This window comes from Sus scrofa, chromosome 13 (genome assembly GCF_054392235.1).
Source record: "Sus scrofa isolate SSC_HxYL_T2T_F1_AM1 chromosome 13, Sscrofa_HxYL_maternal_Yorkshire_Landrace_v2.0, whole genome shotgun sequence".
Classification (NCBI taxonomy): Eukaryota; Metazoa; Chordata; class Mammalia; order Artiodactyla; family Suidae; genus Sus; species Sus scrofa.
Window position 1 is genome coordinate 48,646,390 of NC_139395.1, and position 25,067 is coordinate 48,671,456.

Sequence of the window (25,067 nt, forward strand, 5' to 3'; positions counted from 1 at the left end):
AGACTTAGTTTATCCAGTTTTGTCTGGAAAGAATGCCTGTTTTTTGGGCTTGGGGCCAATTTTTACATAACTTTTGGGTAAAACTACAGTATCCCAGCTGCTGTTTCCAGAGATGAGCTCTCTGAAACCAGTTTTATTTGTTTAGAAACCAGATATTACATATTATGGTGGAAGATAATACACACTTTTTGGAAATAAAAACAAGCTCTCCCTTAAGGGCATGGGTTGCATATATGAGAACTAACACTGACTTGCACTGGATGGTCTCAGCTACCAGGGCTTCCAAGTTGGCTGGAGCTGTGATTTAATGAGAGACACTGTAAAATAAGCTTCACATCTATGTAGGATTTCTTTGTGTTAAGTTATTGAGTCTTTATATGTTGCCAGGTCATATACTGCAAGAATGCTCACAGTACCTGAAGTGTAGGTACCATTACCCAAAATGAGGAGAAGGTAAGTAATTTCTTCAGTTAAGTGGTGCCCATTAACTGGGGTCTCTCTGATACCTAAGAGCACCCACTCTATGATGTACCTGCTGCCTCTTCGGGAGTGCTGATAATAAAAGCCAGAATGTGTCATGACATCTGTCTGTAGTCTGGGCTGGTGTCTGAGGAGGAGGTGACAGCAGATCATAGATCCTGGTTAGGGAAATCTGGAAGAGAAGCCTTGTGTGTCTTTTACTCTTTCACCGAAGCTTGAAAAACAGTATTCCATTATCTCTGTTTATTTTATCTCCTAAATAGTTCTCAAATCTGGCCTTTCCTTTGGCTTTTTAACTGGCTATTTCCTGACTCTTCTTATTCCACCCTACACATTTCTTCTAGCAAATATTTCTTCCAGACTATGTTTTGAATATTTAAAATGTGCTGAATACTGAGCCGTGTAACTTTGTAGTACACTTTATATTTATATTCATTCACTACCTCATTGTCTTAATAATTCTTGAAAGTAGGGGTACTTCTGTTTTATGGGTGAGTAAACTCTGGCCCAGAGAGATATACTTGCTCAAATCAAGGTCACAATGAAAAATGAGTTGGGATTTCATTTTGAAATGGCATGTACCTATGCTTTTATCCAATATTCTGTGGTGCAGAGTGATCCTTATAAAAGACACATTTGATCATGTCATTTTGATCTTCCTTGTAGGATAAAATCCATTCTCCTTAGCATATTCAGGGTGTTTCATGATCTTGGTCCTGATGCCTTTCCAGGCTCATTTTCTGCTTTTCCTCCATACTTCCTACTATATGCACTAATAATAAACCTTCTTGGATTTCTTGAAACACATTCTGCTCTTTCTTAGGTCTCAATTATTGTTGACAGAATTCTCTATCTTTGAATTCTTCCTTCCTTTTCTCCAGTCATCTCCAGCATCTCCAACCCCTGCCATTATCTAACTCTGTCCAACTTTTGCTTCAAAACTCACTTTGGGGCTTATTCCTCTTAATGCTTGATCTGACCTGACCTATATTTGTCCCTGGTAGTTGGTAGTTGTTTTAATAAATTTTGTTTAGCTGAGGAGAATTTTTGCAAGTGTGACTCTAAAAAGAGGCATTCTAGAGAAGACCAAAGCTTTGAGAGTGGTGAGCTGTTTTGTCAAATTTAATAACTTGGAGTAGGTAGGTGTTGATTTCTGACATGAGGAAATTGTTAAAAAAAAATACAGCATGGTGTTTTTCCAATTTTGGCACTTGGGTGTATTAGAAATATCTTTATGAAACCATCTTTTCCATCCCTTTAAAAATTGGACCTGTATTACTATTCATTATCTTTGAAGGATAGTGAGACTATCCTAGGAGACTGAATCCTTAGATAATGGCTTTGGTTTCATATAGTGAATGAGCTTTCTAAGTGTTGGTTCTCAGTCATTGTCACTTGTGCTGTTGAATAGAACAGCCTGATTCAAGATCTCAGAGCCTCTTTATGTTAAGGTGAATACACAGAATGTGCATTTTAGTAAAAAACCTCTTGGGTTGAAAGTCATCGTTTTCACACATTTGACCCCCACCCACACCCCATGAGTTTATTGAAAACCACCAGAATCAGCAGTTTGAATGTAGAATACCTTAGCATTTGCTTCATCATTTTGCTGAGAAGGTTTTATTGCTTTTTAACTTTTTTTCTGTGTGCAAGCATTCACTAGTACCTTTAGTAAGTTTTAACTGATTTTAAGTCTACAGATAAATGTAAGTATTGACTTTCTCTGACATTGGAAAAGGCCCAGGTGGGAGGGTTAGTTACTAGGTGGGAGAGTATCAGCTTGTCCTTTGCAAATCATAGTCCTTTTTCTTTCACTGAAGTTCTTCTCATATAATTCTCTAAACATGCTGTAGTTATTTTCAAATCTTCCTTAAAAATTGGTTACTTCCTATTATTTATTCATTTATTTTTGCTTTTTTTTTTTTTTTTTTTTTTTTTTGTCTTTTTGTCTTTTTGTTGTTGTTGTTGTTGTTGCTATTTCTTGGGCCGCTCCCACGGCATATGGAGGTTCCCAGGCTAGGGGTTGAATCAGAGCTGTAGCCACCGGCCTACGCCAGAGCCACAGCAACACGGGATCCGAGCCGTGTCTGCAACCTACACCACAGCTCACGGCAACGCCGGATCGTTAACCCACTGAGCAAGGGCAGGGACCGAACCCGCAACCTCATGGTTACTAGTCGGATTCGTTAACCACTGCACCACGACGGGAACTCCTATTTTTGCTTTTTAAGGCTGCACCCGCGGCATATAGAAATTCCCAGGCTAGGGTCAAATTGGAGCTACAGCAGCCAGCCACAGCCATAGCAATGCCGGATCTGAGCCACGTCTGCAAACCTACACCACAGTTCATGGCAACGCCAGATCCCTGACCCACTGAACAACGTCAGGAATTGAACCTGCATCCTCATGGATACTAGTAGGATTCGTTTCCACTGCGTCACAGTGGGAACTTCCTACTTCTTGTTATTTAGAGGCAGCCCAAGAGAAAACCTTTGGAAAGCAAAATTAAATAATTAATTCAGCTACTAATGGGTTTTTCAGGGTTTTAAGTCATCTGGCTGTAGCATCTTTATCCTAGTGTTAATGCATTGTATAGATATAAGCTTTCTTTTCTTTTCTTTCTTTCTTTTTTTTTTTTTTTTTTTTTTTTTTTTTTGTATTTTTAGGGCTTTGCCTGTGGCATATGGAGGTTCCCAGGCTAGGGATCAAATTGGAGCTGTGGCCACTGGCCTATACCACAGCCACAGCAACTCAGGATCTGAGCCTCGTCTGCGAGCTACACCACAGTTTAGGGCAATGCAGATCCTTAACCCATTGAGCGAGGCCAGGGATAGAACCTGTGTCCTCATGGATGCTAGTCAGATTTGTTTCTGCTGAGCCATGGCAGGAACTCCAAGAAACATCTTTCATTTGAAGATCATGTGTTTGATTCCTTTTTTACAAATCCAAATCCAAATGAGGAAAGCTTTTTTCTTCCCATTTTGTTGATGATAACAGAGACACTGTAGGCAGTATCTAGAGATGAGAACAAAAAGTACGTTTCACTCTAGTACACTATTCAGTCTAGTTGCCAGTCTCAAATGCTTTGGGAAGCCTACAGGTTGCCAGAATTTAGCTTCATGAACATATATAAAGATTGAACCTCCTCATTTTCTCAGATTATTTTCTGTTGAGATTCAGACCTTGTGTTTATAGGGTTGCTTAACACGAGTGCCCATGGGCCCCACTTCTCTTGTTTTTAGGAAAGGAAGCCTTGAGGCAACAGCACTACTGAGGTGACCAGCCTCCCCAAGAGTAGTCCCCTTGTCTAGCACAGGCTAACAAGCAGAGGAGAGCCTTGATGTTGCATCCTGTAAGGATATTCTTCCTTCACAGTATAGGTAGATTATTAGGAGTCTGACCTTGGCTCTTGCACTTTTTGTATGATGAATCTTTTTTGTGTTTGTACTTTTGAATTGTGAGCTAGTCTTCAGTAAGGCTTTATCTGTTGGAATCTTATGTGGTTAAGGTTGAATTATATCTTAAGAGTTTTTTTTTTTTTTTTTTTTTTTCTTTTTTGGCCACCTCACAGCATATGGAGTTCCTGGGCTAGGGATCAGATCCAAGCTACAGTTTTGACCTATACTGTAGTTGCAGCCATGCAGGATCCTTTTAACCCACTGTGCTGCCGGGCCAGGGATTGAGCCTGCAACCTGGCACTGCAGAGACTCTGCCAAATCCAATTGTGCCACAGCGGGAACTTCTCAGACATGTTTTATATTTGCTTCTAGGCAACTAAGATGTATAACTTGCTTGGGACCACTTTAGTTTGGGTTAGTTTCTTGGGCCATGTAGATAAGTGTATATTGGAACCTCAAATTGGTTTGAGGGCAGACTCCTGATTACAGACCTTTCTTTTTTCCTTTGATCTAGATTGACACAGATTTTATGTTCTCTTCTGTGTTGGTAGTTAGATCTTTTTCTAGATCACTCTTTAATGAGAGTATAATTCTTCAGGGTCCAGGCTTTATGTAGAGGTCGTAGCCCCTTCTTTTTAGCTTCCTTGAGCACAAAGCATTGTCTTTTATCCCCACCGCCACTATCCCCTCATGTAAGATTGGCACCTTCCTCTTTCCCAGGACTGCTGTAGTGTCAGCCCTCGAGAATATCTGTGTTTTCAGTTTAGCTTTCATTCTTGATCCTTGGGGATTCCTATTACTTTGTGTGTGTGTGTGTGTGTGTGTGTGTGTGAGAGAGAGAGAGAGAGAGAGAGAGAGAGAGAGAGAGAGAGAGAGCTAGAGAGGGAAAATAACTACATTTTAAATGGATGCTTATTATAATTTTACGCATATTTCTAGGTGATTTTCAGGGTCTCCCCCCTTGCCAAGAGGCCAAGCAAGAAGTCCTTGTGCAACTCATTAGATGTACTTTGTGCACTGTGGTTCTATCTTGTTGGTTTCTTTCTTTTTTTTTCTTTTTGTCTTTTGTCTTTTTAGGGCCACACCAGTGGCATATGGAGGTTCCCAGGCTAGGGGTCTAATCAGAGCTGTTGCTGCCGACCTACACCACAGCCATAGCACTGCCAGATCCGAGCTGTGTCTATGACCTACACTACAGCTCATGGCAACACTGGATCCTTAACCCACTGAGCGAGGCCAGGGATTGAACCCGCAACCTCATGGTTCCTAGTCGGATTCGTTTTACCATGGGGCCACAATGGGAACTCCAAGTCAAAAATCTTAAGTAGAGGCCTGCCTACTATGTCATATCCAAGCTGGTGCAAAAATAACTTAATGAGAAGTTCCCACTGTGGTGCAGTTGTGTTAATGATCTGGCATTATCTCTGTGGAGGCATGGGGTTTGATCCCCTGCCAGTGCAGTGGGTTAAGGATCAATTGTTGCCACAGCTGTGGTATAGATGGTAGTTGTGGCTCAGATTCCACCCCTGGCCTGGGAACTTCCATGTGCCACAGATGTGGCTAAAACAGATTTACAAATAAAATAACAATGATAAGAACTTCATCAAGAGCAGAACTGTCGTAAAACAGAGACATTTGAATGTGAAGAGGCCCACCTGTCAGAATGTTTTTGGTTATGGAAGCCAGTGTTTTCTGTTTTTAGTTAATAGGAGGGATGATGAGGAGATTCTGAAAATAGCTGTGATGTGGGTGTTCAGTAGTTTATCTATTAGCATGGCCTCTAACCCTGGGTTTATAATGCTCTGCAGATGCCACCATTGACTCAGCTGGGCCTTTTGTTCAGCTTCACTGTTACATAACAGTGAGTTGCATCCTCATTCTTGTATGCTGTGGTGAGGAGGCGGGGAGGATTAGCTCCTCATCCTGTCCTTTTTCTGCCACTCACTCCCCTTCCCTTTTGGGGACATTTTTGTTTTGGCTACAGTGCTGGGGCAATGTCCACTTGAGACTAGGTCACATGAATATTTAATGTCTTCTTGTTGACTGAATGGCCAGAAGATTGGAACTTTATTAACCCTCTTTCCCAAATGCAGGCCTGGAGTCTTTGTCCTTGAGATTTGACAGCTGTCTCTAGGTGTTCCACTTTTATTCTTCACTCTCAATCTACTAGATTATTCTTGGATGGTTGGTTGCCAGCTGTTGGCATGTGATTGCTGATGAGGTAGAGGTTTGGGATTTAAATCTAGGGTACAGCCTTAGCCTGGTTAGAGAGAAACCATGCAGCCCCAAACTGTACCATTAGTTGAATTAGGGTGAATGAGTATCTCTGGGTACCAAGGGACCATGTGAGAGAGTGTAGATATGTTTAGGGCAAATGTTTAGTATAATTAGAGGAGGAAGATTCATTGTACATTTCCTGGTGGGATAGTAATGTCATTTTTCATTTTCGTGTTTGGGATATATTTTAACTTATGATTAGATTTGGTTAGGTATTTGGTATTTATTCAAGTGGTACAGGCTTCTTTGGTGTCCAAAAATGAATTTTTGTTGTTTTCATTTTGGAGTCAGATAGTCTTAGGGCTTCTTGCTCTACATCTGAGTTTTTTTCATTGGGGCATATATTTATTATATCACCCCCACAGTGCCTGGCACAGTGTCTTTATCATAGACGGTACCTAAGTTTGGGACCGAAAAAGTTTCTAGCCTTTCTGCCTTTCCCTTTGACCATTCTTTCTTCAGATAACTGTTAGCCACTTTTTTCTTTAAAATATTTCCTCGAGCTTTTAGTTCATCTCAGCCTTCTCCCTTCATCCCCACTATCATGACATTATCTCCTGCCCATAATGTCCCTGTGTATACTATTTTGGTCTCTTCATTATATCACGTCTCCTTTGATATACTGAAGTTTGACCTTGTCTTCATGGAATAGCAACTTTTATCTGAAGAGTAATGGGAGGTACATGGCTGGGTATGCATATACACCACAGGCCATGTTCCAGTCTTTGACAGATGGCCCTTCTTCCCAAGGGTTTGCATCTATTATTTTCTGCTTATGAAAAGGAGGTTCTCCTGCAGGTCCTCTTTTTACTTGTAAAATTTGTAGCCTTAGTAACATCCAGACTCCATATGCTTTCCCCAAGAGACATTATAGGAGTATTCATTTAAAAGAAGAAACCTCTTTTCTACTTTACTATATTGGCTTTAGGTCAAGCACACACTTGCTTTCTTACTTATCTTTGCTAATGTTCTTATGTCACTGTTTTCTGCAGTATTTATGTTCAGTGTTAGACTAGGGAGAAGTATAGCACAAGTTTACATAAGTTAACTCTGATTGGCTCAGTGATATGAATCTTAAACTCCTTATTTCTACAGTTTGAGAGAGAGAGAGAGAGAGAGAGAGAGAGAGAGAGAGAGAGAGAGTGTCTGTGTGTATGTGTATAAGATCCTAAGGAAAGTTCCCCTTGTGGTCTGTGGTAATGAAGCCGACCAGTCCATGATGATGTGGGTTCGATCCCTGGCCCTACTTAGTGGGTTAAGGATCCCCCATTGCCATGAACTGTGGTGTAGGTCACAGACACTGCATAGATCTGGCATTGCTGTGGCCGTGGTGTAGGCTGGCAGCTGCAGCTCTGATTTGACCCCTAGCCTAGGAATATGCTACAGGTGCAGCACTGAAAGAAAAAAAAACAAAAACAAAAACCTAAGATCTGGGCACAGGTTGAATAACCTTGGCCATAAAGTAACAGTGAAATACATAACCTAGATAGAGTACTTAAGTCTTCTTAGAATTCTGTTCAGAACTGGGCCACATCTACACAAACAGGGAGGGCAAGCTAGTGAGTCCAATTTGTACCTGCCTGTGAGGTGCTGTTTGTTTATGACATTGATCAGACCTAGAGCCTTCCAGAGGGAACCCAAGGGAGATTTGTTTCAGAGATTGTTCCAATTCCTGCTGGGCTCAGAGGAAGAGAGAGGAAAGCCTATCCCCAAGCTGTGCATGGGGATGCTGGGAGGCTTAATTAGCCTTTTAACCCTAAGTTATTGTGTCTTAAAGGAAAGGAAGTTTATTACTAATTTGTTATTAATTACCTAAAGAGAAAAGTAAGCTAGATAATTTTTCAAATTTGTACTTTGACGTAAGATTTTTTTTTCTTTATTATTTATTTATTTGCCTTTTCTAGGGCCGCTCCCACGTCATATGGAGGTTCGCAGGCTAGGGTTCTAATCAGAGCTGTATCTGCCAGCCTATACCACAGCCACAGCAACATGGGATCCGAGCCGCGTCTGCAACCTACACCACAGCTCACGGCAACGCTGGATGACATAAGATATTTTTGTACTCAAGTGTTTAAACCTTTGGAGAACCAGGAATAGATGATTTTATTCTCTGTTAACTGTCTTTCAGAAGGTTATTTTTAACTTCTAAATACTTGATTATATTTTTCCTAAAGACATTTTCTTATATAACCACCGAACAGTTCTCAAAATCAGAAAATAATAATTGATACAATACTGTTAGCCAATCCATAGTCCATATTCAGGTGTATCAGCTATTGTCCTCAGCACTGGCTTTTATAGCTGTTATCTTCCCCAGGTCCAGGATCTAATCAGGATCCCGCATTGAATTTATTTATTTTTATTATTTTTTTATTATAGTTGATTTACAATGTTTTGTCAATTTCTGCTGTACAGCACAGTGACCCAGTTATACATGTATGTACATTCTTTTTCTCACATTATCTTCCATCACAAATGATTAGATATAGTTCCCTGTGCTATACAGCAGGATCTTATTGGTTATCCACTCCAGATGCTATAGTTTGCATCTACTAACTTCAAACCACATTGAATTCAGTCTCCTCTAATCTAAAATAGTTCTTAGAGAATTACTTTACATTTATGGTATAAAAAAAAAAAGATTTTGGGGATTGTGTTTGAACGGAACTCCTTAATGTAATTCACTTCTTTCACATTTTAGCAGCTATTAATAGGTTTGGTCATCTAAGGGGGTGTGTTAGCTAAGGGAGGGGCAGTATCTAATAGATGATGGTTAGACTCTATATGTATTTTGAATTGCTTAGATCACTGAATGATCCTTCTTGGTTCTGCTGGTTTTTTTTTTTTTTTTTTTTTTTGTCTAATTCCGTAATCATTTTTTATTATCCACTGAAAATATGGAAAGCAGTGTTGGAAACAGATTTGGTTTATCTGTGGTTGTTTTCTTCTTTTGTGATTTAAGGGGGTGAACCCACTATGGATTCCCACTTAACAAATCCATATGTCATTTAATTACTAATATAAGTCAGCTGGAAATGTGACATTTAGTATTTTAAAGGTACAGGTACAGAGTTCCCTTGTGACGCAGCAGATTAAAGATCCGGTATTGTCACAGCAGTTGCTCAGGTCATAGCTGTGTCATAGTTTCAGTCCCTGGCCTGAGAACTTCCACATGCCATAGGAGCAACCAAAAAAAAAAAAAAAAAAAAAAGGTACAGGTACCAGCTGCATTGAAATAAATGCCACAATTTATTTTTCTATATAAGAAGTCAAGAAATAATTGAGCTTTATATTTTCCATTGTACTTTGCAGATGTAAGTTTTTCCTGTGATTTATCATTTTTTTTAATTCTTTTTTTTTTCTTTTTTTTTGTCTTTTTGCCTTTTCTAGGGCCACTCCCATGGCATATGGAGTTTCCCGGGCTAGGGGTCTAATTGGAGCTGCAGCCACCGGCCTACTCCAGAGCCACAGCAACTTGGGATCTGAGCCGCGTCTGCAACCTACACCACAGCTTACGGCAACGCCAGATCCTTAACCCATTGAACAACGCCAGGGATTGAACCTGCAACCTCATGGTTCCTAGTCTGATTCGTTAACCACTGCACCACGATGGGAACTCCGATTTGTCATTTAAATCCTTGTGGGCACTGGGATGTTCTCCAGCTTCAATAACCAATTACCTGATTCTCTAGATATTAACTGGGTATCCAGCAACTCATTTCTGATACTGATTACGCAGAGTTAGTGCAGACTCTACAGGTTAAGGCCACAGTCCCGGAGTTCCCGTTGTGGCTCAGGGGGTTAAGAATTCAACTAGTATACATGAGGATGCAGGTTCGATCCCTGGCCTCGCTCAGTAGGTTGAGGATCCTGTGTTGCCTCCAGCTGTTGCATAGGTCTCAGATGCATCTCGGATATGGTGTTGTTATGGCTGTGGCATAGGCTGGCAGCTGCGGCTCTGACTTGACCCCTAGCCTGGCAACTTCCATATGCCACAAGTACAGCCCTAACAAAAAAAAAAAAAAAAAAAGGACTGAGTGTCACAAGACTGTCCCTCCTTCAGATGCCCATCTTGAAACCTTGACTACCTATACTTCTGACTAACTGACTATAAATCAGAGATTCACATGAGCCTCTCTTGAGGCTCAAATATTTGTAAGAATGACTTAAAGAACTCAGGAACATACTTATATTTATTGGCTTATTTTATTTATTGTATTTATTTATTTTTGGCCACACCTGTTGGATGGAAGTTCCTGGGCCAGGGATTAAATCCAAGCTGCAGCCTCAGCCTATGCCATAGCTGTAGCAATGCTGGATCCTTAACTCATTTCATTGGGCTGGGGATGTAACTTGTGCCTCCACAGTGACCCAAGCCACTGCAGTTGGATTCTTTACCCACTGCTCCACAGCAAGATCTACTTTACTGGTATATTTTAAAGGATACAACTCAAGAACAGCCAAATGGAAGAGATGCATAGGGCAAAGTATGGGGTGGGGGGTTGTTGTGGAGCTTCAAAGCCCTTTCCAGGTGCCACCCTCCCTGCACCTTGATGTGTTCATTGACCCCAAAGCCCTCTGAAATTCAAGGTTCAGGACTTTTTACTTATAGAGTTTAGTCTCCAGCTTCCTGCCTGTATCTTGGAGCTTGGTGGGTAGGCCTGAAAGTTGCAAGCTTTTAGTCATTTGGTCTTATTGGTGACCAGTCCCATTTTGAGGCTTTCTGGGGACTCCACCCTAATTCACTTCATTAACATAAATTCAGGTCTGGTCACAAGGGGCTTGATTTGAATAACAAAAAGACAGTCCTATTACTTAAACAATTCCAAGGGTTTGGGGAGCTCTGTGCCAGAGACCAGGGGCAAAGACCAAATATATTTTTGTATTGTACCATAGGTACCATAAGGGCTCTACCCCAACTAGCATTACCATTCATTTTAGAATTGTGAGAAGCAGAGCCAGAAGAGTTTACCTATGTTGTTAAGGAGCTAAGGGGCACAGAGTGCCTGAGTGACTGACAAAGCCAAAAGAAGAACTTGAGTAACCATAGAAGTACAAGTATATATGAGTATATATTGTAAAATAGTATCCATTAGAACTTTTATTTATAGTAAATAACAATTCAGGAAAAATCATAGTATATAACCTGTATACTATGTAGGTATAGATAGCTATTTTAGAAGAAATGATTATTGAAAATCTAAAGTGATCAGCATCATCTCAGAATATCCGTGGCTATTTGTATTATAGAAGGATTTATGTAAGGGGACCCCGCTATAGTTTTATTTTTAAAAGCTTTGATTTGTTGAAATGCTACTTACATAGAGCTTTTCAGGATTGTGTCTGGTGGGTAGGTTAACTAGATACAGAAAAGTCTTTACAAAAGTTCATGCTGAATATTTCCAGGGCTATGAAGGATAAACCATCCCTTCTGGGTTTGCAGGCACCCAGACTGAACTCCATGGCTTCATGGTAGATAGAACTCCTAGTGGAGGGAGGAGCTTAGAGGATTTGAGGAAGAGATTGGTAAGAGGAATGAAGATGATCATGGTGGGGCGTTAGAGGGATGGGAAGCTGAGCCCGATTTGGCTTCTTTCCAAGCCTCTTCAGTCTCACCATCTAGTGATAAGCCTGACCTGCCTTTAGGCTGATCTGGACTTAGAGCTGGCTTATCCTCTAGGAAGCTTAGGGAAAGTGGTCCATCCATGTAAAGTGGGCCCTTATCTCTGTAATCCCCATTTTAAGAATTTAGAGCTGTGTGGAAAGAGATACAGGGTTCACAGTTGAATGGTAACATTTTTTTTAGCCAGATTTGCTTTTATTCTTGCCTTATCTTCTGTATTTAGAGATTCAAGGATGCTTTTTTTTTTTTTTTAACCATCTTCAGATTACATAGATTTGTTTTAACATATGTGAGGTGTGGGGCGAGTGGTGGGGGGCGATTTTTTTCAGAGCCCAGATTTCTCTGGGGAGCAGTGGCTATGTCACACAGGCTTCTATAGCCAAAGCTGTCATCCCTGCTTAAGCTCAAGTCTTCCTAGCTCAATTGTTTGTTCTCTCTCTCTCTCCTCCCTGTCTCTCCCCCTTTCCCTCCCATCCTCTCCTTTACTCCCTCACTCCCTCCTTTTTTTTTTTCAGCTGACTCCATGAGAATGAAATGAATCTTTCATTTGCTCCCCTCAGCAGTGGCCTTCTAGAGCTTTACTCCTACTTATTCAAAACTCCTGGGACTGACTCTGCAGGGATGTACTACTACTCAGTGACCTCTTGGATGGAGGGCCTAAGCCAGAGGAATTTTTTGAGGGTGAGGGAGGTGGGGTACAGAAGGAACTTCAGCCCTTGGCCATTTTAAAGGCGATGTGGATAGCAGAAATTCAGTGGTAAAAGTGAAAATTTGACTTTACAAATGTAGTTTTAACTTCAGTCATTGAGAAAGTTTGCCCTTGATGGTTATTTACATTTATAAAATAACCTGTGTGTATATCATTTATGTATCAGCTTAAATTTGTAGTTTTTAAAATTTGAATGTAGTATGGAACTGTTCAAATGTTTTATGATGTCCATGTAATGCGGTCCTCTGCTTGCTACATTTTTAAAATGCCAAGTTTTCTTTCTTTGTGATATCTGAAAATCTGGGGGGAAGGGCCGCAGATCTTAGAGTCTTATTATCTTAGGATAGCAATTCTCAAACTTTTTGGTCTTAGGATCCTTTTATACTATTAAAAATTATTGAAGACTCCAAAGAGCTTTGTGTGTATGGGATGTATTGGTCAATATTTGCTGCATTAGAAATTAAAACTGAGAAATAAAGATATTAATTCATTAAAAATAATAAAATAATTATGTTAACATAAATAACTTTTTAAATGAAAAATAAATATATTTTCCAAAACAAAAAAATTAGAAGAGTAGAATTGCTTTATACATTTGAAAATTTGAAAATGAGTTAAGTAGAGACAGCTGGATTCTCAGATCTGGTTCTGCATTTAGTCTCTTGTGACATTGTTTTGTTATTGACATATTGTTGAAGTACATGAAGAATGTAATTAGAAAAGGGAGGAGTGTTTTAACATCCTTTTCAGATAAGTGTGGGTATTCTTTGGTACTATACCAAAACTCTAGTGATAGTTTCTTCAAGGTTAATTGTTACATAGATTTTGATAGAATATCCAGGAACTTTTTGTTTCTCTTACATTAAAATCCATTGGTCTATCTTGCACTTTGAATGGCTCTTAACCCATGCGTGATTTTGACTTTTTGCTCCCTCAAAAGGGTCTTGAGTCCCTGCTATGGTGCAGTGGGTTAAGGATCAGGCATTTTCTCTGCATTGGGAGCTGGGTTGCTGCTGCAGCTCAGATTTTATCAGCTCAGATTTGATCTCTGGCCTGGAACTTTCATATGCCGTGGTGCAGCTGAAAAAGGATAAAGAAAAGGGTCTTGAGAACCCCCAGGTATTCCTGATCACCTTTTAAGAACTGCTGTCTAGAATCTGGAAGAGGGGAGTTCCCATTGTGGCACAGTGGAAATGAATCCAACTAGTAACCATGAGGATGAGTGTTCGATCGCTGGCCTTGTTTAGTGGGTTAAGGATCCAGCATTGCTGTCAGCTGTGATATAGGTCACAGATGTGGCTTGGATCCTGAGTTACTGTGGCTGTGGCATAGCTGCAGCTGCAGCTCCAATTTGACCCCTAGCCTGGGAACTTCCATGCTGTAGATTCAGCTTCTAAAAGCAAAAAAGTAATAAGAAAAAAAAAAAGAATTTGGAAGGGATCGTGAAGATGAAATCCGGAGGAAGCTGAGGGAGACCTGATATGCTGAAGGCGATGTAGCTAGCTTCCCATAGAGCTGTGACTAGAATTTAGGTTTCTTGACTGATTTCTTTAAATGTGGCTCCAATGCCTCTGCAGTACTGGGTTTCTGGGCCTGGCCTCACTGCATTGCCTTTTGGGAGAGTTATCTCTTGTAGCCCTGCTCCTTGGAGTCTTGAATGTGTTGGTTCACCCTTCCTTCCTTTTCTTAAGTTCCTAATTCCCAAAATTCTCATTAGATTTCCAGATAAAATATTTTGAGCTCTGTCAGTTTAGCTATGTGGCTGCTTCATGTGTATTAAATGTATTAAGTAACTGAAAGACAATCAAAAGGCATTTGGGCTACATGGAAGTTTGAAGTACACAGTCAGGTCTTTATCTTGCATTGGGAAAATGAAATTACTTTAGAGATCCACAGTCAATCTCTCACAGCAGACTTGAGAATCTTGTGGGTACCCAGTGAGTAGTACGTATGAACTGAACTTTTTTTTCCTCTTTGAATTATGTAAATTATTTGACTAATGGTTCTTTGAAGAGGTGTTGCTTAGTTTTGGGCTGAATGTTTTCTTGCTCTTAAAACTTTCCTCCCCTTGTAAATTAGCATAAATGCACAGTTTTATTTATAAAACTTTTTTTTTTTTTTTTTGGCCACACCAACGGCATGTGGAAGTTCTCCAGCTAGGAATCAAACCCATGGCACAGCAGCAACCCTAGCCACTGCAATGACAATGCTGTATCCTTAATCTGCTGCTTCACAAAAGAACTTCAGTGGTTTTTTAATATTCTTTTTTTTTCTTTTTAGGGCCACACCCTTGGCATATGGAAGTTCCCAGGCTAGGGGTCGAATAGGAGCTGCAGCTGCTGGCCTACACCACAGCCACAGAAACTCAGGATCCCAGCCACATCTGTGACCTACACCACAGCTCACAGCAATGCCAGATCTTTGACCCCCTGATCAAGGCCAGGTATCAAACCTGCATCCTCATGGATACTAGTCAAATTCGTTTCTGCTGTACTGCAATGGGAACTCCCTCTTATATTCTTAATGGACAAAAGGTGTGCATGCCACTAACTGTTGAATTTCTTTGAGATCATTTGAGTAAATTTAATATTATTCAAGGTCGCCAAAATTAATGAGAACATGGCAATTTGGGATGAATTATTTTATTTCAAAGATGGGATCAGGATGCTGCTAAGGTGCACAAGGGCATCTCTGAAATTGTACCGCATGCCCTGCATTGGTGAGCAGTATGTGCTTGCTTTTTTTTGATTTCAGGGTGAACTCTCCACACATGGTCTGCTTTGTGAACAAAGGCTTTGTATGTGTGTATGTTTGTATGTGTCTCTGTGTGTTTATTTCCCCCTGTATATCCCCACCAGGGTATGTCCAGCATGATTAGTTCTGTTGATTCTTGGCCAGACAACACACTACAGACAGGTGTCATTGTCTTTGAATTCAGCAGGGCAGAAGAATCTTTTCCTTTACTCTCAAGATTTCCATGAGGAGATCAGCTGGGATTGGCTGTGTGTTTCTTCATAATTACAACCTCTTTTTAGCAAAACCAATATATTAAACTATAGACATTAACATCTTACTTACGGATTGAATATTTGCCTTTCAGAGTGGTTCTCTTTGGAATTCCTTTAAATAGCTAGTTCTCCAGTTTCATTAAAATAGAATTTGATTCCCAGAATTTGCTTTGTAGAAATAGAGTTCCCTCTTAAGGTGCAGCACATCCATAGTCACTCTCCTCGTTTCTCTGTGTCTTAGAGGCAGGGCTTGTCTTAACTGGAGGTTGAAGCAGTGTTTCACATGGGATGAAGAACAAATGAGGAGGTGCATTTTTTTTCCTTATCCATGTTTTTCTCATGTCCGTCTAACAGTTCTACTGAGAGCTGATTTCTTGAAGCAGGGTTGCCTTCCCTTCTGGGAGGCTGTGCCCATATGGAAGTGTCTATGGGGGTGGGGTGGAGCCCCTCAAAGACCAAGTATAATTGACTGTGCTGCTGCCCCTCAAGATCAGCTTTTCCCCTGCCATTTTTCCACTTGTGGCTTTTTCGAAGGTGATCAGTAGCAGCAAAACCTGCCCTTTATGTAGTTAATATGGATCTAAAGAGCTGAGAAAAAATTTCATTTTGTTATCTCTGTAAAGAAATTTAGTGGCTCCTAGAAGAGAGGGAAAGAGAAAAACAATATTTGATGGGACTTAAGAAATCAACCACTTTCCAGTTTCTTCTCTATTATGGGCATCTGGTCTATGTACTATTTTAAAGTGTACTCTGTTTTTATTTGTTTTTTATCTTTTTTTTTTTTTAGGGCCGCACTCACAGCATATGGAAGTTCTCAGGCAAGGTGTCGAATCAGAGCTGTATCCGCTGGGCTACACCAGAGCCATAGCAATGCAGGATCTTAGCCGTGCCTGCAGCCTACATGACAGCTCATGGCAGTGCTGGATCCCCTACCCACTGATCGAGGCCAGGAATTGAACCCATGTTCTCATGGATACTAGTCAAATTTGTTTCTGCTGCACCACAATGGGAGCTCCCTGGACCACTGTCTTTCATATTCTAATAATATGTATGATTCTTAAATGTATAAGTGATATTTGCTTCTGCCTGTCTGAGTTTGTTTTGAAGATGTCTGTTAACTGGGAATTGACAGGAGGACTTTTGTTGTTAATTGTTTACATCTAAGTGATTGCCATTTTTCCACCACCACACAATTTCTTCTCTAAAATGATTGGCATTCATTTATGTAAAGGTACTTGCTAATTAAAAATTGTTCCTAAAAGCCACTTCAGAGAGTTCCCATTTGGCTCAGCAGTTACGAACTCGACTAGTATCCATGAGGACTTGGGTTCTAGTCCAATGGCCTCACTCAGTGGGTTAAGGATCCAGTGTTGCCGTGAGCTGTGGTGTAGACGTGGCTCGGATCTGGTGTTGCTGTGTCTGTGGTGTAGGCCAGCAGCTACAGCTTTGATTCGACCCCTAGCCTGGGAACTTCCGTATACCGCAGGTACAGCTCTAAAAAGACCAAAAAAAAAAAAAAGAAAAAGAAAGAAAAAAAAAGCCACTTCATAGTCTGCCAGGCACACTGTAAATAAAATAGTTGTTTCAAGCAGTCTAGGATAAACTGGGATTTTGCTGATTGTGAACACTGACTTCCAAATACAGAGTAGTTGCTGATTAATGATCATTATACTAATGTTTAGAAATAAATTTCACTTCTAAACCTGCTAATATTTAATTGTGTTACTACTTTCTTTCTAAAACCTAATGAACTAAAAGCATAATGAAACCAAAAACACCTCTGACTCAACCCAGCCAAAAGCCAGATTGGAACTTGAACCTGTGGTGTTTTGTTTTGTTTTGTTTTGTTTTGTTTTTTTGCTTTTCAGGGTCATACCCGCAGCATATGGAGGTTCCCAGGCTAGGGATTGAATCAGAATTACAGCTGCCAGCTTACACCACAGCCACAGCAACACAGGCTCTGAGCTGTGTCAGAGACCTACACCACAGCTCATGGCAACACCAGATCCTTAACCCACCAAGTGAGGCCAGGGATCAAACCCACAACCTCATGGTTCCTAGTCAGATCCATTTCTGCTGTGCCACAATGGGAACTCCCATGGTTTTTAATTAGAATCATTCACCTGGTGTCTGGACTTACTGAGGTTCAGGTTCTTTGTGTCTCAGTGCAGAAGGAATCCAGCGAGAGACACAGTGATAGGCAAGAAATAGATTTATTAAGTTAGGATGCTCGTGAGAGATACAGCTGGCAGGCAAAGAAACTCTGCCCTGGGGAGTAGGTTGGCTACATTTTTATAAATTCAAGGAAAAGTGGATTCCTTCTTCCTCTTCCTTTGTATGGAGTAGACGTTCAGACTCATATCATTAGCTCCTCCTTCACATCCAGTAAGAGAGTATTTGACCCTTTGAGGTCAAACTAGAATTGTCATGATGCTTATTCAGATCAGCAGAAGGATGATAGCATATGCCAAAATATGTTGAATCCCCTCAGGTTTCTGTATAATGAGGGTCTCCTACTTTGGAATGTTATCTTTCCTTTAAATTCCAGTCCGTAGTCCTAAGGATCATTATCTTGCTGAACTTGATTGCAGGCCTTGTTTTATCTATCACTTAATGACTTGAGGCATATCTCATGCTTTTATTTATGGTTTTATAGTTAAGCAAGGCTGCTTCATTCTGATGGCTTTCTTGAGGGATTATTAACTTATAGTGGTCTCCCAAAATTTCCTAGGTTTCCCTCTCTATCTATGATCCCCTATTAGGACTTTGACAACTCCCTGCTTAACTATCCTACTTGATCCCCATCAATAGGATTCCCTCAGAGATTTGCAATCTTCTTTGTCAGTGAATGGTTGCTCAGCTTTAGGTATATGAATGTGTATTTGAGGATCACTTTTCTTCCCTGTACCTTAATGACCTTTGTAAATGCTTTTGGAAGTGTATTATTAATGCACAGATTTAAATTTTGTTACTAAATCATTTCACAGTTGTTCTTTGATTTAGTTGCCTTGAGAGGCTGAGTATATGACCCATCAGGACACATTCATAATCGCTGTGGGTTTTTAACCAAGCAGTCTTAAATTCTAGTTTTCCAAAACTCTAAAGGATCCAGAGTGCTTTGTTTTGTTTCTGTTTCTGTTTGAGAGAACATAGAAGTTCTGTTTCAAATTGTGTTTAGACCTTAATAAGAGATTTCAATTCTGGAATAGTATTTGTGTTGAATAATTAGAGACTTGGGTTTCCCTGTTTTTTTGGGGAGGGGGGAGAAATGGGAGGAATTTTAGGATGACCTGGTTCTTCTTCTTTTTTTTTTTTTTTTAATGATTTTTTTCCCATTATAGCTGGTTTACAGTGTTCTGTCAATTTTCTACTGTACAGAAAGGTGATCCAGCCACACATACATACATACATTCTTTTTTCTCACATTATCATACTCCATCATAAGTGACTAGATATAGTTCCCAATGCTACACAGCAGGATCTCATTTCTTATCCATTCCATGACCTGATTCTTGATGTGGTTATTGACAGCAACTTGTCTTAAAGATTATTTATCTTTGCCCCCTTCCTCTACATTTTATTGTAAAAAAAAATATGAAATATACCAAAAAATTGAAAGAATTGGTGAATCTAAATGTTAATATTTTGTTATATTTGCTTTATTATAGAGCAGTCCATCTAGCTTTATCTTATTTTTTCTTTCCTCTCAAGAAGAAATGACCTTGCTGATAGTAAAATGGAGAGGAAGAGAGACAGATGTGTGTAGTGCCTGACACAGAGTAGACATAATAGAGCAGGTTAGCAAGAGAGGGAGTAAATGTGATTGAATTAATGATTTGAATAGGACATGCTTCTAGCTCCAGGATACAAAGAAACAATTCCCAGCTAAATCCCTGCCTAGGGCCCTCTGTTGGGTCAGGAGGTGAGAAACCAAAGTAGGCAAACCACTTTGCCTAGTCGGTCATAGGAAGCCTTCAGTGAAGATCAGCTTGGTCAGCATGGCTACTGGCATTCAGAAGAGGGAATAGGATCCCAGAAGTCTAGGGCAGTTGACAAAGGCTCCTTGGAAGAAATGGAGCTGAAAGTGGGCCAAGAGGTAGGGCAGAGCCTGAGAGCAGAGATGTTGGCAAAGGGCAGGGCAGATTCTGAGCCACAAGGAACCTGAGGCCTGAGACTTCTTCCTACATGCTTGGGAGGTATGACAGTGTGATGAGCAGTCAGTTGCCTAGAAGCCCTTTATTTAGTTGATTGGAGAATAGACCATTTTCCTTGTAGTGCTCCAAGTCAGGGTCCACTCCTTTTTCCCTGAGCACTCCCAATTACTTCCACTCCAGGGCCACCTTTGCTACTTACTCTGCATGGACACAGTCCTTCCAAATGATGTCTGTGTGGCTCCCTCTTGCTTTTGGTCTCTGCTCCCCCTGCCCCCATAGAAAAGAGTAGCTCCTTGTGGCACACACCAGTCTCCTAGCACCCTCTAGCATGCTTTTTTATGCTTTCTACTGTGCCCCCAAAGCCTGTGATTTTATATATATATATATATATATATATATATATATACATATATATATATAAAATTATAGAAATATAAATATTATTGTATTTGTATAATAGTCATATGACCTACTAGGCAAAGTAATTTGCCTTCTTTGGTTTATTGACCCAACAGCAAGCCTCTAAGGGCAGGATTTATGTAGAGAGGGGGAGTGTTAGTTGGTACTCAGGAAACATTCATGAAGGAATGAACAAATGGTAATTCTGAGGTGCATAGTATGTTTGGTCAAGAAAATTTCTTAAAGTGACCATACAAGTAGCTAAGAGAAACTTGAGCTGGGCAGAGTCACCAAAATATGTCTAGGACCAGCACACTTGTGGAAAAGATTGAATTTGGGTTTGGTTAGCTGACCTGCTTAGAAAAGCTTCAGAAAATTCATCCTTGATATTTTTTTTCTCTTTGAAAACTTCATGCTCCTAAGTGAATCTTTGAATGATTCTAATGTCTTTTGTCCTCTTCCTAGGACCTCTGCAGTGGACCATGAGACGGTAATGTCCACTGAGGACTTCTGGGAGCCATGTCAGACGAATCCGCCTCAGGGAGCGATCCAGACCTGGACCCAGACGTGGAGCTGGAGGATGCGGAAGAGGAGGAGGAGGAGGAGGAGGAGGTGGCAGTGGAGGAGCATGGCAGGGATGATGAGGAAGACCTGCTGGATGGTGAGTAACTCCAGTGAGTGACAGAGGTTGCCTTATCTTTCTTCTAATGGAATTTTTGGTGAGAGGGCTTGGTGTTTGCCGTTGGATTTCTTACGTGATCCATTGTGAGAAGGCAAATACTGGGAACATAGCAACAGTGAACTCATATACTCTTCTCCAGGAAGTGGATTGCTGTTCCTCTACATAAGCCTCTCTTGAGTGCTGAAAGGACCTTTAGCATTCAGCTCGTCTTTGATGATGTGCAGACTTAGTTAGGTCCACAGAGTGTGCAGACTTAGGTCCACAGATTTGAGAATGGAGCATATACTTGTTTAAGTTGTGGAGGCAGTTAGTGGCAGAGCCCCTGTGGTGAGTCTTTATGTGTGGTTATGGACCCATCAGGTGGCCAGAGGTAGGTGTGGGGGTAACTGTGAGTGGTCTGTGAGTTTCCTAAATTACATTCATAATTCTGCTTCAGTGGACATGAGGAAATTATCTAGGTAGAGATTCTTAGATAGGTTCACAACTCCAGAAATCTTATTGCCTCTTCTGCAGTGCTGCTCTGCCTTCCAGCCAGTTCCAGTGACTATAAATTGCTCCTACTGGAAGAGAACTGCCCTTCTATAGCTGTTAGACCTCTTCTGGACTCCTATTTGGTTTGCTTGGCTCACTCTTACTTTGCTCCTACTTGTTGACGTGTCATTGGACTTTTTTTTTTCATCTTTTGTCCAGTGTTATGTCATCTGGCCAGCCACAGAGCTTCTCACTTAACTCTAGCCTTTCACAGGATAGGATTTAGTTGTTTGTAAGCTTTCTGTTGACTTAGGAATAAAATTTTTGTCTTTTGTTGTTGTTGTTTGGCTGTACCAATGGCAGACAGAAGTTTGATTGAACCTGAGCCAATAGGGGTGACGAAGCCAAATTCTTAAACTGCTAATCTACCAGGGAACTCTAATTTTTGTCTTTTTATAAAAATTTTATACCTGAACATTGTATTAGATCATACTTGCTTGGATCTGCTGGTAACCTAGGAAGACGTGCTCCTACCATTCTCCAGATTGTAAGAGAATGAACATCTGTCTTCTTTCTTGCTGATGTTACTATCTTCAGTTCTTATTCATCGTAACAGCCGCCATATGGTTCAATAATAAATTTTCTGTCATTTATACTGTCTAGAAGTCTCTACTGCATTTCTAGTTCACCACTGACACTTTTTCCCCTCTGACATTATTATAAAAGTTATCCACTGCTACCCTGTTCACTTGGAGTCTCCCCACAGCTAGGTCTGTAGTTCCTGTCGATAAAGTAGAATGAGTGGAAATAATGATGTAAGGGTATATCGTCAGACTGTCTTGTTTGCCTCTCATGGTTCTTAAGATGGCATTAGAGTCCCTAGGTTTTCAGACTCCCCTAGAACTCTCATCAAGTTTAGATTGAGTTTTAGATGCTGCTGGTGAGTATGATGGAGATATGCACACTGTCTTCCCTCTTGGCTTCTTATAATCCTTTGCTCCTTGTTACATTTTTATTTTTTATTTGTTTATTTATTTACTTTTTAGGGCCACATATGCAGCATATGGACATTCCCAGGCTAGGGGTCGAATCAGAGTTGCTGGCCTATGCCATAGCCACAGCAACACAGGATCCAAGCTGCGTCTGCAACCTACACCACAGCTCACAGCAACACTAGATCCTTCACCCACTGAGCAAGGCCAGGGATCCAGCCTGCATCCTCATGGATACTAGTCAGGTTCATTAGAACTGAGCCACAATAGAACTCCTCCTTGTCAGATTTTTAGAAGTGGCAAGAATTTAATTGTGATTTGTCTCAGAATAGTATAGCTATATACAATTGGAGGTTTTTTTTTTTGTTTTTTTTTTTTTGTCTTTTTGCCTTTTCTAGGGCCGCTTCCCGCGGCATATGGAGGTTCCCAGGCCAGGGGTCTAATTGGAGCTGTAGCCACCGGCCTACGCCAGAGCCATAGCAACTTGGGATCTGAGCCGTGTCTGCAACCTACACCACAGCTCACAGCAATGTCGGATCCTTAACCCGTTGAACAAGGCCAGGGATCAAACCCGCAACCTCATGGTTCCTAGTCAGTCAGATTCGTTAACCACTGCACCACACGGGAACTCCACAATTGGAGTTTTTTAAAAAGATATTTATACAGTCCTTGATGAAATAACTTTTTAAAAATTTGAAATGATTTATTTTTATTGCTTGTGAATTTCAGAGTGCTAAAAAAAAGTTTCCCATAGGTACTGCCTCCTTCTCTTGCTCTCTTAGGGTGTCCAACCTCTTGGAATTTGATTTAAGTACCATTATTATATTTCACTCTAGTGTTAGATTCTACACTACCTCCCCACCTTTGCCCCCCTGAAATAAAGGTGATACTTCTGTTACTTATGGCAACTCTGCCACTGATTCAGTTCTTACAGCTTTCTTGGTCCTCTCATCTTGAACACTCTCTGCAGTTTTGCTCAAACGTCCAAGTCCTGCCTATGTCTTCAGTCTTGCCTTTGCTGCCTTGGCCTGCTGGTTTTCTCACAGTTGTGATGGTAGAGGAGCCAGCTATTCTAAAATTAGGAATAGCTATGAATAGTCTAGTCTTAGCTGATACAGTGTGATGTGCCCCTTTTGTTTTCTTAGAATAGTGGTTCTCAACCTGGGATGATTTTGCCTCCCAGCGGATAATTTACAACGTCTGAAGACGTTTTTGGTTGTCATGACTCCTGGGAAGTGGAGTGGGGACAATTGCTTCTGGCATCCTGTGGGTAGAAACCAACGATCCTGCCAAACATCTTACTTTGCATAGGACAACTTCCTCCTATACACATTTATCTGGCCCAAAATGTTAGTAGTGCTGAGGTTGACATACCTTTTCAAAAAGGAAACTTTCTATTTGAAGTTTTATCTCTATTGGATAACATTACTTCACTTGTATAGTGCTTCCTTATAGTTTACACAAACATCTGAACAATCTTTTTTTTTTTTTTTTTTGCTTTTTAGGGCCGCATCTGCGGCATATGGAGGTACCCAGGCTAGGGGTCCAGTCGGAGCCGTAGCTACCCACCTACACCAGAGCCACAGCAATGCCAGATCCGAGCTGCATCTGCAACCTACACCACAGCTCAAGGCAATGCCAGATACTTAACCTACTGAGCGAGGCCAGGGATCGAACCCGAAACCTCATGGTTCCTAGTCAGATTTGTTTACCACTGAGCCAGAGCAGGAACTCCCATCTGAACAATCTTATTAAAACTTTTCAAATAAATGTCTTTTGGCCTTGGTGATTCCCTATTTTGTGTTTGTTTTCTTTAAAAAAATTTTTTTTATGGCCACACATAAAAATACAGAAGTTCCTGGGCCAGGAATTGAATCTGAGCCACAGCTGCCTCAACACCAGATCCTTTAACCCTGTGCTGGGCCAGGTATCGAACTTGTACCTCTGCAGTGACCCATGCTGCTGCGGTCAGGTTCTTAACCCACTTTGTCACAGTGGGAACTCTTTTTTGGGCCACGCCCCTGGCATATGGAAGTTCCTGGGCCAGGGATCAAACCCACACCACAGCAGTGACCTGAGCTGCTGCTGTGACAGTGCCAGATCCTTAACCTGCTATGCCACAAGGGGACTGCCATGTTTGTTTTCTTTGTAATTTCTACTTTATAATATTCTACTTTTTGATCTCTTTTGTATTACTTTCAAACTTCTTAAGAATATGCTTAGCCTATTTTAGCCTTTTTTCCCTATAGCATTTAAAGCCATACATTTTCCTTTAAGTACTTCTTTATCTCTGTCCCCTCACAAGCATGTTTTTTTGTGGCCACACCTGCGGCATGTGGAAGTTCCCAGGCCAGGCATCAAGTTTGCACCATAGTAGCAACCCAAACCACTGCAGTGACAATACTGGATCCTTAACCCGCTGTGCCACAAGAGAACTCCCCCATCATGAGCATTTTGAAATGCTTTGCCTTACTTGATTATGTTAGTAATCCTATGTGTTAGGTAGGGCAGATGCCTTTTACAGATGAGAAAACTAAGGCTCAGAAAGGAAAGTGCCTTACTCAATGTAATTTAATAAGAAAGTGGCAAAGCTTGGCCTTTGGTTTCCAAGGTGGTTCTCCTTTTTCAAACCCATGCTGCTTCTGAGACCATAGATTCATATTGTTCCCTTGCTTGTGATCTGTTTGCTTTCTTTTTTGTCTTTTGAGGGCCGCACCCATGGCATATGGAGGTTCCCAGGCTGGGGGTCTAATCAGAGCTGTTGCCCCCGGCCTGTGCCAGAGCCACAGCAATGCCAGATCTGAGCCACTTCTGTGACCTACACCACAGCTCACAGCAATGCCGGATCCTTAACCCACTGAGCGAGGCCAGGGA

At 40.9% G+C, this 25,067-nt stretch overlaps 1 protein-coding gene across 6 annotated transcripts in view; it reads left to right on the top strand.

Annotated features, from left to right (window-relative positions):
* Nucleotides 1-25,067, top strand: part of RAD54L2 (RAD54 like 2) — a 118,789-nt gene that overhangs the window by 27,764 nt on the left and 65,958 nt on the right. For all 6 annotated transcript variants that reach the window (XR_014823187.1, XR_014823186.1, XM_084988451.1 and 3 more), the window contains one exon: nucleotides 20,514-20,709. Coding sequence is in view for 2 of the 6 variants with exons in the window: in XM_021068851.2 (XP_020924510.1) it covers nucleotides 20,568-20,709 (142 nt within the window). In the remaining 4 variants the exon portion in view is untranslated. The remainder of the gene's footprint in view (nucleotides 1-20,513; nucleotides 20,710-25,067) is intronic.